General features: G+C 37.7%; 2 protein-coding genes across 2 annotated transcripts; both read left to right on the forward strand.

Moving 5' to 3' along the window:
- The first annotated feature begins 7,517 nt into the window (after positions 1-7,517).
- On the forward strand, positions 7,518-9,696 carry LOC121746474 (60S ribosomal protein L44). Its single transcript, XM_042140314.1, has 4 exons — positions 7,518-7,613; positions 8,927-9,106; positions 9,228-9,302; positions 9,393-9,696. Exons 1-4 carry the CDS (start codon positions 7,611-7,613, stop codon positions 9,450-9,452), a joined length of 318 nt encoding a protein of 105 aa, XP_041996248.1. The 5' UTR covers positions 7,518-7,610; the 3' UTR covers positions 9,453-9,696.
- A 6,321-nt stretch (positions 9,697-16,017) lies between these two features.
- On the forward strand, positions 16,018-19,247 carry LOC121749790 (replication protein A 70 kDa DNA-binding subunit B-like). Its single transcript, XM_042144425.1, has 12 exons — positions 16,018-16,286; positions 16,497-16,643; positions 16,729-16,941; positions 17,050-17,227; positions 17,322-17,592; positions 17,670-17,772; positions 17,871-17,995; positions 18,084-18,162; positions 18,254-18,392; positions 18,477-18,637; positions 18,724-18,844; positions 18,944-19,247. The coding sequence occupies exons 1-12, from the start codon at positions 16,159-16,161 to the stop codon at positions 19,151-19,153; spliced, it is 1,875 nt and encodes a 624-aa protein (XP_042000359.1). The 5' UTR covers positions 16,018-16,158; the 3' UTR covers positions 19,154-19,247.
- Positions 19,248-19,295: the final 48 nt, after the last annotated feature.

Consider the following 19,295-nt stretch of genomic DNA (forward strand, 5'->3'; position numbering starts at 1 on the left):
ACCCCGTCGCCAAATCTTGATCCGCCGCCGCCGCCTAGTTCGCTCAATCTTAGGTATATATCGATATACATAGGGGGTGTTCGGTTTGCAAAATTGTATCTCGGGATTAAATTAGTAGTGTGTTTGGTTCATGAGATTTAGTCCTCCAACTCAATCCTAAATGGATAATCATAGGAGAATTAGTCACAGCTAACCCCCTATGACTAAAATAATCTCACAACTCAATTCTAGATTGTGTTTTGGTATTATTTTATCTTGGAAACCGAACACCACCGTAGTAAATTGGCTAAAAAATTTTCACTTTTAAATTTCTAGTTCTTGTCTACTAGCGAATCATATACTATACAACATATTTAAATTCGGAAACCTATAGACTGACGCCGTTTAAGGCTATGGTTTAGTTGTTATTTATGTTGGTGAGTTTACTTTCATCATGCTATTTATGAGTATTTAAATTCTCGAATATATGCCCTTATCCCAAACGGTCTCCTTAAATATATAAGGGAATCAGTTTTCTTTAGGTATGACGATTCCTCCATCCCATGCATCATCCTTATAAATTTGCTGACACTCAGCACTATTAAATTTCTTAGTTGAATTCTCAAAAACTGCTGACCAGGCAATTTAGGGCTTATCTTAAGAAGGATTGTCTTATTTGATATGTGGTCTTTGTTTGAATATCTGTGTTGCACAGGCAAATCAGACATTGCATGTACAGTATTGTTGTTGATTGATAGTTAAGTTGTTTTTTTATTTTATTTTTTGATATATTTAGTATTGCTCTTTTTGGTGTTCTATTCTATTTTTAGAGCATATGCATCGGTGCTCGATGCGGAGGATGGCGTCCGTGTCGCTGGCGCGGCACACCCTTGTCCGCAGTTGTGCTCTTGTCGACGGCACGGCGCTGCTCGATGCATCGAGCACGTCCGTACTGCTGAGCAGGGCGACGTGACGCGTTTCTATTCGCCAACAACTTAGCCGTTGGATTTTCTATTTTTTTTAAAAAAATAATACAATACCCAAAAAAAAAATCGGATTCCCAAAAATATAGCCGTTTTATTACCGTTTTTTTATTTTTTATTTTTTTATAAAAAAATTAATCCCAAATCATCTATAAATACACACATTCATCATCCATTTTTCTCGTCAAATTATCTTTCATTCATATTTTTTTCATACAACTCATCTACATCTTCCTCTCTCACTCAAACCCTCTCTAAATTCAAAAATGGATTTCAACGATATCATTGCGGAAGCGGAGCGTGAAGAACAAGAATACTATGAACAATATCGCGCCGCCTATGAAGCCTATGTCGCCGCCGCTACCCCTGCCCCTCCTCCTCGACCAACTAGATCAAATCGCCGCTACATCCCTCGTGACCGGGAGAGAGCCAACGAAAGGCTAGTTGCAGACTATTTTTCCGACCAGCCGCGGTTTCTGGAAGATTACTTATGGCGCTGTTTTCGCATGTCAAAACGATTGTTTATGTGTATTGTCAATACATTGTCCGCCTGTTGTGAATACTTTAATCACGTAGAGACGCAACCAGTCGGCAAAGTCTCTCGGCGTTGTAGAAGTGTACTTGTGCCCTCCGACAACTTGCTACTGGGCAAACGGCTGACCTCTTCGACGAGTATTTGCATGTGGGTGAGTCAACTGGAATCCTATGCCTCAAAAATTTTTGCGACGGCATTCGTTCTGGGAATTCCTTTTGGCACCCACCACCGAAGATTGTCAACGGTTGCTTTATCTTCACGAAACATTCCATGGTTTTTCTGGTATGCTTGGCAGCATTGACTGCATGCATTGGAAGTGGAAGAATTGCCCGAATGCTTGGAGGGGGCAACACTTAAGCGGCCACAAAGGTGGTGGCCCAACGCTTATCCTTGAAGCGGTCGCCGACTACCGCTTATGGATTTGGCATGCATATTTCGGTGTTGCCGAATCCAACAACAACTTGAACGTGCTCTATTCTTCATCACTCTTCAATGATGTTTTGAATGGTGTAGCACCAGTGATCGACTTCACCATCAACGGAAATTCATACCACATGAGTTACTATCTTACCGATGGTATCTACCCAAGGTGGTCGACTTTCGTGAAGACGCTCAGCAATCCGCAAGACCCAGGATGGGTTCTTTATTCGCAGCATCAAGAGTCTGCTCGGAAAGACGCCGAAAGAGCTTTTGGGGTCCTTCAAGGCCGATTCAACATTGTGAAGGCTCCGTCTCGGTTGTGGTACGTTAAGAATATCGCCGACATCATGCACACGTGTATTATCTTGCACAATATGATTATAGCTGACGAAGGACCGAGGGCGGCTAACTTTTACGACGAGGATGAAGCCGGAAGCTCAACCTCGAGGTCTTCCACACGCCGAGGTGTGCATACGACGGTGCGCGAGAGGATCGAAACAAGACACACAATGCGCGATACCAGAACCCACATTGAGCTACAAGAAGACCTAATCAAACACATTTGGGCAAAATTCGGCCACGAGTAGTGGGTTTTTTAATTTTATGAATTTAATTATGTAATTTTTAATTTTTAGGATTTTAATTATGTAATTTTTAATTTTTTAGTAATTTGTAATAGTATTCCGGGTATTTTTAATGCATTTTAATATTGTGGAAATGTTTTTTATTTAATTGAATAATAGAATAGTGAGACTCTTGAGCATGTCCTTGCGAAAGAACATGGATGTGGATGTTGTGCTCTTACCAGAGAGCATGGAGTAAAAAATAAATAAAAGTGGGTTCGGGCCTACTTCCATGCTCTTTGGCAAGAGCATGGATGGGGATGCTCTTATTATTACCTGAGTAGTTATGAGATAGATTATGTTTGCACTTCTTGATTTTGAGGGTTTTTATAATAAACGAAAAGAAAAGAAATCTAATCTGAATATGAAAAGGAATTACTCATCCTCAAAATAAATATTAACACGACCATAATAAAGTACTCCATCGCCCTTATGTTTTCATTTGTCTTCCACTCATCCATGGTCTAATTTCGATTGCACAATGCAAATCATGAAATCAACCACCGATAACCTAATAATTAATACTTCAGATTAAAAAAACGAAAAGGGCAATGGAAAAAGAAAAAAGGGCAAAACTCCAACACTAAGTAAGAGAAAGACTTTAAAAGTCATGGGACAGAGAAATCAACATTTTTTCTACATTGACCAGTTTCAATTATTTGTGTATTATTACTTGGTTTACTTTTAGTTTAGTAGTTTTCCTTTTTTGTTTCTTATTTTTCTTTTTTCTTTATTTGAAATATTATGATGGTTTAATTAGTACTCTTTCTCGAGATTAGGGGTTAACAGTTCTTTTTTGGATGATTTCCGAAAATAAGAAATGGAGACTGTGCATATTCATTTATTATAAACAAATTGATAGCAATAGTATTTATTAAAACTAAGTTTCGATATGACATTTTTAGTTCTATATTAAATTAGTTGAAAGTTACTTGGAGTAAATCTAAATCATTGATCATTTTGTGGAATCTACTTTCTATCTAGTACTAAAATACCTCAAAACATTATATCTTACGTAATTCTGTTGATTTAAATTTATCTTTCATACAATATACGCTCTCCTTGTTGAAAAGTATAAATATTTGGTTCGGCGTAAGTTTTAATATATTGATAAAGTAAGAGAGAGAGATCAAGGATAATGTAAATAGTATTAGTGGAGAGAGTGAGCAACACATCATTAATAGTGTAGTGTAATGATATAAGTTATAAATATAATGACGTGTAGAGATAATATATTGTTTAACTATTCTAAAAATTCGAAAGTACATACTATTGACTAATAAAGAAATAGTTCATAATCATAATTTTGAATCAATATGTGTACATTATGCATAGTTAAATAAGTAGGTTTGCTTTAAAATGTATTCATCATATAGTTTCGGTTGGAAGCATAAGCTAAAGTAATGTGGACGTTGTCATAATGGAGAACAAAACTAATTAAAGACTATATGTCTCAGTGAATATGAGATCTATGACTATTGAGGTATTAGGATTTGAGGAGTTACTAGAATCTTCTCGAATGTGCAGTTGTTGTATGTAGCTTCAAGGCGACGTCGCGTCCCATACGTATACTAAATTGAATGAAAGTATTAACAAGAGGGCCCAAAATAAAGGTCCTTATCAAGTGACGGTGAATTAGCATTTGATTTCGGAGAGGGAGTATGAGAAATGACTTCCGAATCCAAGGAAGGCATTTGTCACACAAACTAACGAAGTTCGAATTTTGATATTGTAGAAAATTACTATGCTAAGAAGGATAACGAAACTTAGGAATAAAAATATGAGTAAAATCTCGACACAATAAATTGAGAACAGAGATAAAAATCCTGTTACAAGAGTTATGATAACGAAGGAGTATTTATAGGCACAACAAGTCCTAATCTTATTTAGAAAATATGACATAAAAAATAAATTCAATTTAATGGAAAAAGCAAAATTGAGTTATCCCCTAACTCGAAGAACTCTTAACAAATTAAACAAAACTTACTGGGAGTACAAACTAAAGATAAATTCAAAAGAAATTCTAAAACAAACTAATTCTTGACATAGTTAATGGACTGAGACCCAATAAAAATCTAATACTTTTGGGTTGGGTTAGCTTTTGATTTTATTAGGTAGAGTCGATATATATTGGATTCATCAAATAATGATCCAATCCGCATAATTTGCCGGCCCTAATTATAAATGCGATACGAGATATTTAGCTAGTCACAATTAATAGTATAGTATAAATAACAATCCGAATAGTTCAACCAGTAATTCTACGTAACATTACATTATATTCATCTTAATGTTACAATATAATTATTATAATATGATTAAATGACAATCTACATAGCTAAATGAATAACTATGCATAATATTTATCATATATTTAAATTATAATCAAAATCTTGCATTCACCTACGTCGACAAAACCATCATTATTAATTTCGAAAACAATTTTCTATTTCAGTCAAACCAAACATCATTTTCAAATTCACCAACGCACTATAACCATTCATTTTGTCGAAGCGATTTAAATCAAATACACCATCGCTTTCAAAGAAATTAAGTAGACCAACTATTAACTGAAGGAAATGTTACATACGGTGAATATACAAAAAATAATCTATCTAATTAGATACAAATATAATAATTTTTCATTTTAATCCTCCCACCAAAATTATTATTTATCTATTTATTAAGAGTGAACTACTTCAAAAGTCCTTAACTTTTCCGTTTGTGATACTGCATGTCCCTAATAAAAAAACATCAGACGACCCTAACCTTAAACATAATCACATATCTTGTTTTTGTAGCCAATTTTTTGACCAAAATACCCAAATGTCTTGAAGGGTATTTCAGTCAAAGTACCTACAACCGGCAGACCTACTCTGCGCACACCTACACTGACTTGCAGACCTTACCCAGGGGCAGAGATCCTCTGCTGTTCCTCAAATCACCGCAAATGGTGATGTGCCAAAAACTCAAGGATTAGTGAATGAAACGCAAGGTGATTCATTTCTTTTCATTTTATTTATAATGTTTTTGTTTTATTACATTCCAAAATATTTTATAAAAAATATATCATCTAAACGCAAAATCACATGCATAATATTTGACATGATAATTAAAATATTTAAATATGTTAATTTATGAATCTATTCATTTTTATAAAATATTTTGGTATTTAAATGAACATTCATAGCCATAAGACCCATAATAAAACAAAAACATTATAAATAAAATGAAAAGAAATGAATCACCTTGCGTTTCATTCACTAATTCTTGCGTTTTTGGCACAGCACCATTTGTTGTGATTTGAGGAACGGCAGAGGATCTCTGCCCCTTACCCAGACTTTTGTCAAATCATATTTGATATTTCCCACACGCTTGTATTTCCCTCGCCATATTTACGTATTAGAATTAAATTAAATGTATAAAGCAAAATAAATTACGAAAACTAGGCATTAATTTTAGGTAACATGGACTAAATAAGGGAGTTGATTACATAAGATGTGTAGGCGTAATATTTATCTCTATTTGAGTGTGAGAGAGGATATCAGTTTAGTGTATACTACGTCAACATTATTTATTTTTTAAAAAAATTTTTAATTTGGTTCCAATATCTTAAAAAGTATTGTTGACATAGTTAATTTTGTAAATTACAAAATATAATATCAAAGTCTTATTTGTTCTTTTATCCACTTATTTAAAATTATGCTGAAAATGTATAAATCAAACATTGATATTATGTTATTTCTTTACTTAACAACGATAAATAATTTCTAAAGTATAAGAATTAAAATCAATATATAGTATAAAACAAACTATACAAAAACGATATTCATATATTTAACACAACATATCTCCATGGACTACCGAATCATCAAAATCATCTGACGTGTTTTTTTTTTAATTTAGAAAACGTTATAAAATTTTATACTCAAATGTTCATTTCACATGCTGCGAATCCATCACAATATTGGTGTCAACGTTAAAATTGCTCTTAAATTTCCTACCTCTTGCAAAGAAAATTACATTGGTGTCAACGTGGAAGAAAGTACGTACGCCTTCCATTTTATTTATCTCACTTTGACTAACTACTGAAATAGTTCGTACAACACGAATTAAGTACGATTTGTTCGGAATTGCTAAAATTCAAAACTTTAAAAGATCATGTAATTAGATTAAAAGAAAGTTTTGGGAAAATTCAGATAATGTTGAAAGTTCGTGAATACAAATTATCTTGCCATGTTTTTTTATTGATATCACTAAAATTGTCAAACAAATACACCATTTTTATAGCTCGATTGATATCACTAAAATTCTGTTAATACTTAACCATTTTATTGTAACAAATTATTTTTTATTGTTAATACCATTATGTTAAGCGACGAGCAGTCGAATACCAAGACCACAAAGAACCCGACCGAACTAGTTGTAAGAAAGGAGCCCAAAAACATCGAAAAACAAAGCATCTTCGAATACGGATACGAACAACAAAAGACAACCTAAACGGAAACACATACCTCCAATCCAATCCAAGTACTAGGCATCACTCAAAACCTCATCCACCTGCCCCATGAGAAATGGAAGTTCGGGAACTTCTAATTCACATGCCAAGTTGTCAAAACATTCGTCTCTTTTCCATCTTTTAATTTGGCACGTAGTATTCGAATTCTTCAAATTTTCACATAGACCATGAGATATTGTAGAACAATATAATCCAAATTATCTTATCAAAACTTCGCAATGGCATCCCAGCCAAGAAGGTATTGGGCAAGCAAAAAGGAAAGATTGTGATTCAATGTCATATAGTTGATAAATCAATAAATATAGAAAATTCTGTATACACAGAGTTGGTAATATAGATATCTTAAAATTAAATGATAATGTTATTCATTTCATGTATCGGAATTGGGCCGGTCCATTAAGGTAGAGCTATACATTAACAAATCCTGGTGGAACTGGGCCGGCCCATTAAGACGAAGCTATACATTAACTAACCCTAGTTTCTTCCTAACAGATGCGGCACTTGCAGAAACCGAGTCACAGTTCCCAGAGCTCCTCTCTCCGCCGTCAGCCATGGTAATCTCTCCGACTCTTTCTACAACTAGCTTTACTTTCTGCAAGATTTATGGATTCATTGTGATAATAAGGTTTTGATGATTTCTTCTAGTGTCGCTTATTTTCCGCAGAAAAACCCCCCAATTGATTCACCTCTAAAATTTTTATATACATGGTTCTGTTAACATTCGGATTGACAAACCCTAGTTCTGCCGCCAAGGTCGGTGTTTTTTGGGTAATTTGTACTTTGTTTCTAGCTGTAATGGGATTGGGTTTCCCACTCTCAATATAGAGCTGTGTTTATTTGTGTAAGCGGAAGGAAAATCTCGAGGTTGCTTGGAATTGGATAGATGTCAGCGTGTCGAGTTGATTATTTGATTTTGGGGAGTGGTGATTTTGTGTGTGGACGCAAATGTTTGTTATTGATATCCGGCTGGGTCAGTTTGGTGTATCGATTTGTTTCTGGTTAGAGTAGCATTCCAGTAATCTAGCTGCAGCAATGAGCTTTGGGTTTTCATAATTCATTCATTGTTGTTTGTTGTTGAGCTTGATGAATGCCATATTATCTCGAGATTGTAGGTAGGTAGTATTTTTGGGCTATTACTAATAAAGTAGTAGGTGATATTTTCAAGATTGTTGTAATGTATTTGACGTTTTTTATATTATAATATACTCCCTCCGTCCCGAGCTACTCGCTCATTTCCTTTTCGGCACGGAGATTAAGGAATGAGTGTATAGGAAAGTCAAAAATGACGGCTATAGGTGAAAATTTTTACTAAAAATGGAAAGAGTGCAAGTAACTTGGGACGCCCAAAAAGGAAATACGTGCGAGTAGTGCGGGACGGAGGGAGTATTGTTTTTTGTTCCGTTTATTTTCTGGTTCACGAACCCTTGTTTTGTGCTCGACTTCTGTTTCCTTTTTCTTTTGTAATTTGTTTTGTGTTTCGAGCTGAAATGAGAGCTTGTGTGAACGGAAGGAAAATCTTGAGGTTGCTTGGAATTGGAGTAGGATAGATGTCAGCATGTTTGGTTGGCTGTTTGATTTTTGGCTCTTAAGATCTAGAGGAGAAAGGTTATGTCAGTATAGTGCGTTGATTTCTTTCTGGGTGATACAACATCATTGATGATCTTAGGGTCTTCATAACTCATTCGTTCTTTGTTGTTGAACTTGATGAATGCTGTAATATCCAGAATTCCAATTATTTGGGGCGGGGCTATTACTATTAGAGAAGTATGTTATGCTTTCGAGATGGATGTAGTGTTTTTGATTATACTACTGCATTTTGTTTTTGTTCTTGGATGATGCTAACTTATTTATTGTTATGTGTTTTCAGGTGAACGTTCCAAAAACTAAGAAGACTTACTGCAAGTCAAAGGAATGCAAAAAGCACACCTTGCACAAGGTCACCCAGTACAAGAAGGGTAAGGATAGCTTGGCAGCTCAGGGGAAGCGTCGTTATGACCGCAAGCAGTCAGGTTATGGTGGTCAGACCAAGCCAGTCTTCCACAAGAAGGTGGACATAATTATCCAAATTAATGATGGTTTAGTGAATGCAGATGTAGCAATTAGTGGTCATTAAGCTAGAATTATTCTGAGGTTCACAAATGGCTGACTTCTTATCATATTCTGGTTAGGCTAAAACGACGAAGAAGATTGTGCTGAGGTTGCAGTGCCAGGGTTGCAAACATGTTTCCCAGCACCCTATCAAGGTGGGGTGTTTTGTTCTTGCATTTTTATCGTTATGGCAGCAATATCACCTATCCTTGCTTAATAATGATTTGTCCTCTTTTCTTTTGCAGAGGTGCAAACACTTTGAAATTGGTGGAGATAAGAAGGGCAAAGGAACATCGCTTTTCTAAGCTCGTCGATTTGGAAGGATTCTTGTGTTTACTGCTTTGGTCTGTTGTTATCTTCGTCTTTACATTTTGACATCTTCTATGGGACGGAGGAAGTAAGATTCAATGTCGCATATAAATGGTTGTATAATGCAAGGTAATAGATTTGGAGTTTGGAGAAGGTGCCTAACTAATGCATATTGTTTGATGATTACATGAAGGCTGAACTCTGGATATTCAAAATATCTAGCCACAGTTTTTTACTAAATTAGGACTTCAAATTTCGTTATCATTAATTACGTACTTGTTTAATCCCATTCAGAATAAAAACTTCAGTGCATCTTTATAAGTACTATAAATAAGTACTTTTTTCTAAGAGCATCCACAATAGCGCCTAGCGCACCGCCTAGCCGAGCGCAGGCGCTAGGCGGTCTATTGCAGCCGCCTAGCGATTTTCGAGAAAAAAAACCGCCTAGCGCTCGTCGGTTCCGTGGCGCTAGGCGGTGCGCTAGGTGATCCGCTAGGCGCTATTGCAGCGTCCGGATCGTCTAGTGCGAATTTTTAATTTTTTTGTTTGTTTCCGAAACACTATATATACGCGACTTGCCCGTCATTTTCATTCGCACCACTTGTATTATCATGCACAACATGATTGTCGAAGATGAAGGTGGACAACTGACTGATTGAGCCAACGATGATAATGAAGCCGGTCCAAGCCACGGCGTGGCCGCCCCCAACGTACGGAGTGGGGTACCTCATGATGAAGACAACCGCCTCCAAGCACATGCCGACATGCGCCAAACGGAGGCTCATATTCGACTCCAAAAGGATTTAATTGAAGAGTTATGGGCGCGGAGGACTGCACGGTAGTAGTTTTTTTTGTTAATTATGTAATTTTTTTTAATTAATATACTTTTTAAATTTTAATAATATTATTGAATTTTCTTGTATATGTATTGTTGGTAAAACTCAAGAAACACAAACGAGAACTAGAGCTTTATTATTGAGGAAATGGAAATCTTGTATTGCACTCTTGAATCTTGGAATCAGATTACACACTCTCTAAGTGAAGATGAAAACTGAATTAGAGGCTAAAAAACCGAAAAACTAACTCAGCTAACTAAAGCTATATACAAGAATTGAATCCAACGGCTAGTTGGATCTAACGGCTGAGATTCAATCTCAGCTTGGGCGTGTCATCCAACGGCTCCTGAAGCTTTGGAGCTGCTGACCAATTTCTTCATCCTTTTCTCAATGAATTCTTCAGCAACTCAGCATCCAATCTTCACAATTCTCCACCTTGGATGCTATTTGCTGAACACTCAAATTTTCTACACATTCCAACTAATCTCAAGCATTGCTCAAACTTTTCCTTTGGCAAAACCTTGGTTAGCATATCTGCCGGGTTGTCCAAGGTGCTTATCTTGAACACCTTCACCCTACCTTTCTCTATTTCTTCTCTAATGAAATGCAAACGCACGTCTATGTGTTTGCTCCTTTCATGAAACACATTATTCTTGGCCAATGCTAAAGCACTGCTGCTGTCACAGCCAATGGCCACTGCAGATTGGATCACTCCAAAATCTTCTGCTATTCCTTTCAGCCAAAACGATTCTTTCACTGCTGATGTCAAGGCCATATACTCTGCCTCAGTGGTGGATAATGCCACCACACTTTGCAGGCTCGATTTCCAGCTTATAGCTCCTCCATACAATGTAAAAATATAGCCTGACTGTGATTTTCTGGTGTCAATGTTCCCAGCATAGTCACTGTCACAATAGCCCACCAATGCATCACCTTTTACTTCATTTCCTCCTCTGAATAGAATTCCAACATCCCCAACACCATTCAAGTATTTGAGGATCCATTTCAGAGCCAACCAGTGATCCTTCCCATGATCACTTATATATCTGCTAGTGACACTAATCGCTTGAGCCACATCGGGCCTTGAGCCTATCATTGCATACATGATGCTGCCCACAACATTAGCATAAGGGATTCTCTGCATCTCCAATCTCTCTTGCTCAGTTTTCGGCCTCTGCTCCACAGACAACCTAAAATGCTGAGCCAATGGTGTTGATGTTGCTTTTGAATCACTCATATTGAACTTTCTTACTAGCCTTGATATGTAATCTGATTGGTTCAACCATATCTCCTTCTTGGCTCTATTTCTGACTATATTCATGCCCAAGATCCTCTTGGCATTCCCCAAATCTTTCATGTCAAAAGCACTTCTCAAATCATCTTTAATCTCTTGGATGACTTCCTTGCATTTTCCAGCCACTAGCATATCATCAACATACAAGAGTAAGTAAGCCACAGCCTGACCTCCTTTCTTCTTGATGTATACACACTCATCGTACTCTGATCTAGTGAACCCATTTCTCAACACATGCTCATCAAACTTGAGGTGCCACTGCCGGCTAGCTTGTTTCAGCCCATAGATACTTTTCTTTAGTAAACACACCTTGCTCTCCTCTCCAGCCTTCTCAAACCCCTCTGGCTGTTGCATGTAAATGGTCTCCACCAAATCCCCGTGCAAGAAAGCTGTCTTCACGTCGAGCTGTTCCAGCTCCCAATCCAATTTGGCAACCACAGCTAGCAGAGTTCTAATGGAAGAGTGCTTCACAACAGGTGAGAAAACCTCACTGTAATCAACCCCTTGTTCTTGTGTGAAGCCCCTAGCCACAAGCCTAGCCTTGAATCTGATCTTCTTATTGTCTGCAGACTCTAGCTTCTTCTTAAAAATCCACTTGCAGCTCACAATTTTCCTCCCTTCAACTCTGTCAACCAGTGTCCAGGTTTTATTCTTTAGCAAAGAGTCAATCTCTTCAATCATGGCTTTCATCCTTTCACTTCTTTCCTTGCTATTCATAGCAGCCTTATAATTGGCTGGCTCCGCAAACTCCACTTCTTCAGCCACACACAAGGCAAAATAAAGCATTTCTGAATCTGCAAATCTTGCAGGCAGCCTGATGTTCTTTCTTCTGGTTCTATCTCGAGCCAGCTGGTAATGGCTGAGATCCTCAGTGTCTCCACCTGACTCATCTTGTGAAATTTCATCATTACTCTCACCAGCTCCACCTTGAGTTAATGCATCAGGCTCCACCTCAGACCAGGCAGCCTGCTCTCCAGACACAACAACCTTTTCATCATCATGTTTCTCTTTCAATGGCATCAGAGATTCAGTGAATACAACATCTCTGCTCACAATAATCTTGTGATTATTTTTCTCAATACACCAGAGCCTGTACCCTTTCACTCCAACCTGATACCCCAGAAAAACACACCTCAATGCCCTAGCATCTAGCTTGCCTTGCTTGATATGAGCATAAGCTTGGCAGCCAAAAATCTTGAGATTGGCATAATCACTATGCTTTCCATACCACCTGAAGTCTGGAATATCACCATCAATGGCAGAAGAAGGACACTTGTTGATGAGCTTGACAGCAGTAGCAGCAGCCTCGGCCCAGAACCTCTTCTCCAATCCTGAGCTCAAAAGCATGCACCTAACTCTCTCCAAGATAGTTCGATTTGCCCTCTCTGCCACCCCATTTTGTTGAGGGTTCACAGGGGCTGTCCTGTGCCTCTTTATCCCTCTCTAAAGACAGAAGCTATCAAATTCCTTGGACAAGAATTCCAGCCCATTATCTGTCCTCAAGCAACCCAAAGACATGCCCTTCTCTTTCTCCACCAAAATGCACCAATCTCTAAATTTTCCAAAAGCTTCAGATTTCTCCCTCAGAATGTACAACCACATCTTTCTAGAATGATCATCTATGATAGACATGTAATATTTTCCACCCCCAACAGAATTCACAGGGGCAGGTCCCCATAGATCGCTATGAGCATAATCCAAGGGAGATTGTGAAGAGTGTTTACCTTTTGGATATGGTAACTTCTTGGATTTGCCAAGAATGCACTCCTCACACGGCTTACTGGTCTTTGCATCAGCATCTGGGATCAGTCCCTTCTTGATCAGCTCCTTCACACTGCCATCTGCAGGGTGTCCCAGCCTCATATGCCACACCCTCAAAGATTCTAGTGCAGCATGATTGAGATGATTCCTCTCAGCCTTCACAGCACCACCACGGAGATAATATAGGCTCCCTCTTCTTTCCCCAAGCATAATTACCACAGAGTTCTTCTTGATCTTCATAACACCATCTGAGGACTCAAAGGTGCATCCCTTCTTCTCCAACATCCCTAATGATATCAGATTTCTTTTGACAGTTGGGATTAGTCTGACATCACTGATGATTTTTTCAGACCCATCATCCATCTTGAGTCTCACATTTCCCATTCCTACCACATGACAAACTTGATTATTGCCAAGCACAACCGTCCCAGTAGCTTCTCTGAGATCAGTAAAGAACTCCTCACATGGACATATATGGTAACTACAACCTGAATCAAGGATCCAAGAACCACCATCCTCATATGACATTACATTCAAAACTTCAGGAGAATCTGAACTCTCCTCCACAAAATCTGTAGTGTTCTTGCCCTGTGCAGCCTCATTTGCTTGTTTTTTCTTCCACACAAAACAATCATTTTTTAGGTGACCTGGTTTTTTACACCAAAAACAGGATCGTGACTCTTTCTGATCACTTGTGGATGGCTTCGAGCCTTCAGATTTCTTGAAGTTCTTCTTGTTCTTGAACTTCTTGATGTTCAAGCTTTCAGGGACAGCCTCTGTGACTTTGCTTCCCTTTCGCTGCAGTTCTTTGGCTCTTAGTGCATTCTGCACTTCCAACAACGTCACCGTGCCTTCTCTCCCAAAGAGTATGGCGTCACGCAATTGATCATAGGACTTCGGTAGAGCATTGAGCAACATGATCGCCTTATCCTCGTCGCCGATTGAAATGTCGATGTTCTCCAAATCGTCGACTGCCTTATCAAAATCCTCCAATTGCTCAATAATGTTTCTCTCCTCCGAGAAACGGTACGAGTAGAGCCTCTGCTTCATAAAGAGCCTATTCGCAAGAGATTTCGTCATGTACAAATCCTCCAATTTCCCAAGAATCCCAGCTGCGGTCGTCTCCTTCGCAACCTCTCGCAACACCTTGTCGCCTAAACATAGCACCACCGTGCTATGCGCCTTCGCAAGGATCTCTGCACGCTTTATCTTGGCCTTTTCATCGAGCACTTGGCCTTCGCCTTCCTTGCTCGCCGGCGTCAGAGCATCCGACAGACCTTGCTGGATTAACATAGCTTTCATCTTCATCCGCCATAGGCTGAAGTCATTTTTTCCAGTGAATTTCTCAGCTTCGAACCTTGAAGCCATCTCCTTCTCCGTCTGGATTCAACCTCGTTTGATACTCTCGCCGTAGTTCCCACAGACGGCGCCACTTGTTGGTAAAACTCAAGAAACACAAACGAGAACTAGAGCTTTATTATTGAGGAAATGGAAATCTTGTATTGCACTCTTGAATCTTGGAATCAGATTACACACTCTCTAAGTGAAGATGAAAACTGAATTAGAGGCTAAAAAACCGAAAAACAAACTCAGCTAACTAAAGCTATATACAAGAATTGAATCCAACGGCTAGTTGGATCTAACGGCTGAGATTCAATCTCAGCTTGGGCGTGTCATCCAACGGCTCCTGAAGCTTTGGAGCTGCTGACCAATTTCTTCATCCTTTTCTCAATGAATTCTTCAGCAACTCAGCATCCAACCTTCACATGTATCGTAAATTAAATTGAGTATTTTGTGTGATTGTTAATTATTTGTTTTATATAATTTTGAGTGATGTGGCTATTGATGTGGCTGGGCTATTGATGATGTGGCTAGGCTATGGTTGGGCTATTTATGATGTGGCAGGAGGATTTTTAGTGTTGATGATGTGGCAGGAGAAGTTTGTGGCTAGGCTATGGCTGGGCTATTCCTATTGTGGATGGCCTAAGTTGGGTGCTCATAATTTAAAATGACGTGGTTTCAACTTTCAACATGTAAAAGAAATCATCTTTAGTAATGGAAAAAATGGGAGTAGTAGTAAATATTTGCAGTCCAATATTAAAAGTTAAAATTATATCGGATTATTCACAGCATAACACACAAACTTTGAGCACTTAGAAGTTAAACACTTACATCAATAATGTACCTTTCTAATTTCTTATTTTGATTCTTCTCATATTTATAATTCCAATCGAATTTATTTATGTAAAAACTTGATTATCATTAAAAACCCAAAAAAATATATAGTTAAAAATAATAAAAGTTATATCTTAATCCTAAAATAAGAACAAAATACAATTGAAATTAAATGTATTTATTGGAGGTGTTTCTATTGGGCACGAAAATTAAAGAATAAATATTTAATGATTTAAAGTGAAATAAGAATAAAGTATGTATAAAAAACAAAGTAAACAAGGAAATAGGGAATATAATAAAATAAGTAATTAAAGAGAAAGTAAAATAAGAAATATTAAATGTTTTGAAATTTGCATCAAATTAACTCAACTGTAATACAACTAATTGTAATGGAAAAGGGAGAAACAAATCAAAATAATAGTAGTATTTTTTTCAAATTAGTTAAAATCATAATTATAGCATTAAATCACTGGCGCCAAAAGGCTCCCTCGAAATCAAAAAAGCTTCCAACTCTTTCCCGCTTCACTTCTCAAGAGCTACAGAACCCTCATTTCTTCTCCTAATTCTCACCCTTTCTCCAACATCTGTGATCTGCTTCGCAACCTACCTTGTTTTTTGCTACCCAGAGAGGATAAAATGGCTAAATCAGTAAGCCCAAATGCTGTATCTGTTATTCTAGCAAATCCATGCCCAGATTCTTCCTCTGATTTCCCGGAAATCATCGTACAAGTCCTCGATCTCAAGGCCACCGGCAACAAATACATGTACGCCTTTTAGATTTTATTTTATCTTTGCATATTTGTTATTTGACAAATGTGCAATTGTGGATTGCACCCTTGTCAAATGTTATTTTATGTTTAAGCATATGACTGGATCTTATTCGATGTATTTTGGGTTTTGATGCTTAGATTTGAGTCAACAGGTAGGATTTAGAATCGAAATTTTTTGAATTTTGGTTTGTGGAATTGTTACAGGTTTATGGCGAGTGATGGCAAAATGAAGGTGAGGGCTTTGCTGCAGTCAACTCTAGCGTCTGAAGTGATATCTGGAAACATCCAGAATTTGGGGCTCATTCGTGTTCTTGATTACACTCTCAATGATATCCCAACAAAGAACGAAAAGTATTGATTTTGCTTGTTGCTCTGCTTAGCTTAATTTCATGCCACACTTTTTTTTTATGTAAAGATGATTTGTATTTTGTTATAGGTTCTTGATTGTGTCCAAGTGTGATGCTGTGTCGCCTGCGCTTGAGGCTGAGTATAAGGCCGAGGTGAATGTTGAGGGTAGTGGGACTGATATGAAACCGAACCAGGCAATGGATGTTGATGTGAAAACTGAATCTGCTGGTATTGCGTTGAAACCAAAACAGGAAGTTATGGCTAAATCTGCTGCTCAAATTGTTCATGATCAGCGTGGGAAGTAAGATTAATGTCTCTGTTAAATTACTAAACGCATGTTGCTATAAGAGCACTGGAAGATCTTTTTTGGGGGATTTGTTCCTCATGTGTGAAATGTGATTAATGGCAGTATGGCGCCAGCTGCACGAATGTCAATGACACGTCGAGTCCATCCACTTGCTTCTTTGAATCCTTATCAAGGAAACTGGACCATTAAAGTCCGGGTTACAGGGAAGGGAAACATGCGGACTTACAGGAATGCTAGGGGAGAAGGCTGCGTATTCAATGTAGAGTTGACCGATGAAGATGTAAGTTAAGCATTAGGTTACTTGAAAATGTTAAGATTTTGTGTATATTGTTAGTTATGTAGTAATTGAGAGTTGTGATTGTTGCTTTTTTTAGGGCACTCAAATACAAGCAATGATGTTTAATGATGCTGCAAAGAAATTCTTTGATACGTTTCAGATGGGGAAGGTTTACTTCATATCGAAGGGAACCTTGAAATTAGCAAACAAGCAATTCAAAACTGTAGAAAATGATTATGAGATGACTTTAAATGAAAATTCAGAAGTGGAGGAAGACAACAATGAGGCAACCTTTCTTCCTGAAACAAAATTCAGTTTTACCCCAATTGATGAGTTAGGTCCATATGTCAACGGAAGGGAGCTTGTTGGTAGGTGACTACATTAAATCTAATGAATGATTGATGCTCTAATGTCAGCATTGTAATGTAAGTTTTGACTCTTGCAGATGTTATTGGCGTGGTTCAGAGTGTGTCTCCTACAATGAGTATTACAAGGAAGAGCAACAATGAGACTATCCCAAAGCGTGATATAGTCATTGCTGATGAGACGTATGCTCCAACCATGTGATATCGATTGTTTTATGAAGTTTAGTCATACTATATATTTGTACATCTAGTTAAACTTGCACCATCTTTTGTGATTTCAGGAACAAGACTGTGGTGGTGTCTCTATGGAACGAACTTGCCACGAGCTTTGGGCAAGAACTTCTTGATATGGCTGATAAATCTCCTGTAGTTGCTATGAAATCTCTTAAAGTTGGTGAATTTCAAGGTACTGAAATTAATGATTAATGATCACACTTTACTGATTATTATCTAGGTAAGGTCATCTGATCACCACCCTTGGTTTTACTATTCAGGTGTATCACTATCAGCACTGAGTAAAAGCATTGTGGTAGTCGACCCTCACATGCCAGAAGCCAAAAAGCTCAGATTTTGGTATGGAAGAGTAACTGTTTCAATCTGAATACTTGTATTTACAACTCAGCTTATCTAACTCTATAAGCTATTCTGATCTTTTGGTGAATAGGTATGATTCTGAAGGCAAAGACACTTCTTTGGCTGCTATTGGACCAAGCCTGTCCAACAGAAATGGAGCTCGTTCCATGTACTCTGACAGAGTTTCCTTATCTCATATCACCAGTAACCCTTCCTTGGGAGAGGACAAGGTATCTATCTTGCACTTCTGATATTTTAATATGTTAATCTTGATCGATCATCTTAATTTAACATGGTGCATATGTTCTTTACAGCCTGCATACTTCTCCATCAAAGCATACATCAGCGCTATCAAACCCGATCAAGCAATATGGTACCGTGCTTGCAAAACATGCAGCAAGAAGGTTACTGAAGCTGTAGGGTCCGGCTATTGGTGCGAATGGTGCCAGAAGAATGAAGATGTCTGCAGTTTGAGGTTGGTCTGCACATTGACTACATTTCATCGCAATATCAGTCACCTCACCAAATTTATTCACTCGGTCAATTCTTTGCTTGTTGCAGATACATAATGGTGGTGAAAATCTCTGATGCAAGTGGTGAAGCGTTTATCTCAGTTTTCAATGATCAAGCGGATAAAATGATTGGATGCACAGCTGATGAACTAAACGAGATAAAACTTCATGTCAGCATCGCATCCATTTAGAAGAACCATTCATATATATGTGCTTGATTGCAGTAATAACATCTGATAAATTTGTTTTGTTGATGCATATATTTGCAGGATGGAGAAGCTAGTTATCAGAAGAAAATAAAGGAGGCAACATGGGTTCCTCACCTTTTCCGCATTAGTGTCACTACGAATGAGTACAACAATGAGAAGAGGCAGAGGATAACAGCCAGGGCTGTTTCTCCAATTGATTATGCAACTGAATCCAAGTATCTGGTTGAAGACTTGACAAAGATCAAACTATCTAAGAATCTGCTTAATTGATGGGCTGCCTTCCTTTGAGTTTTGTTTTTTTATTTATCAAGGCTCGAGTGAAGAGAGATATGGTTAGAAATTATTGTAATATAAAGTTTTGTTTTGATCAGCAAAGCTCAGTTTGGAAGTATCTTCACATTTTGTATAAATT

This window comes from Salvia splendens, chromosome 9 (genome assembly GCF_004379255.2).
Source record: "Salvia splendens isolate huo1 chromosome 9, SspV2, whole genome shotgun sequence".
NCBI classification, from domain to species: Eukaryota; Viridiplantae; Streptophyta; class Magnoliopsida; order Lamiales; family Lamiaceae; genus Salvia; species Salvia splendens.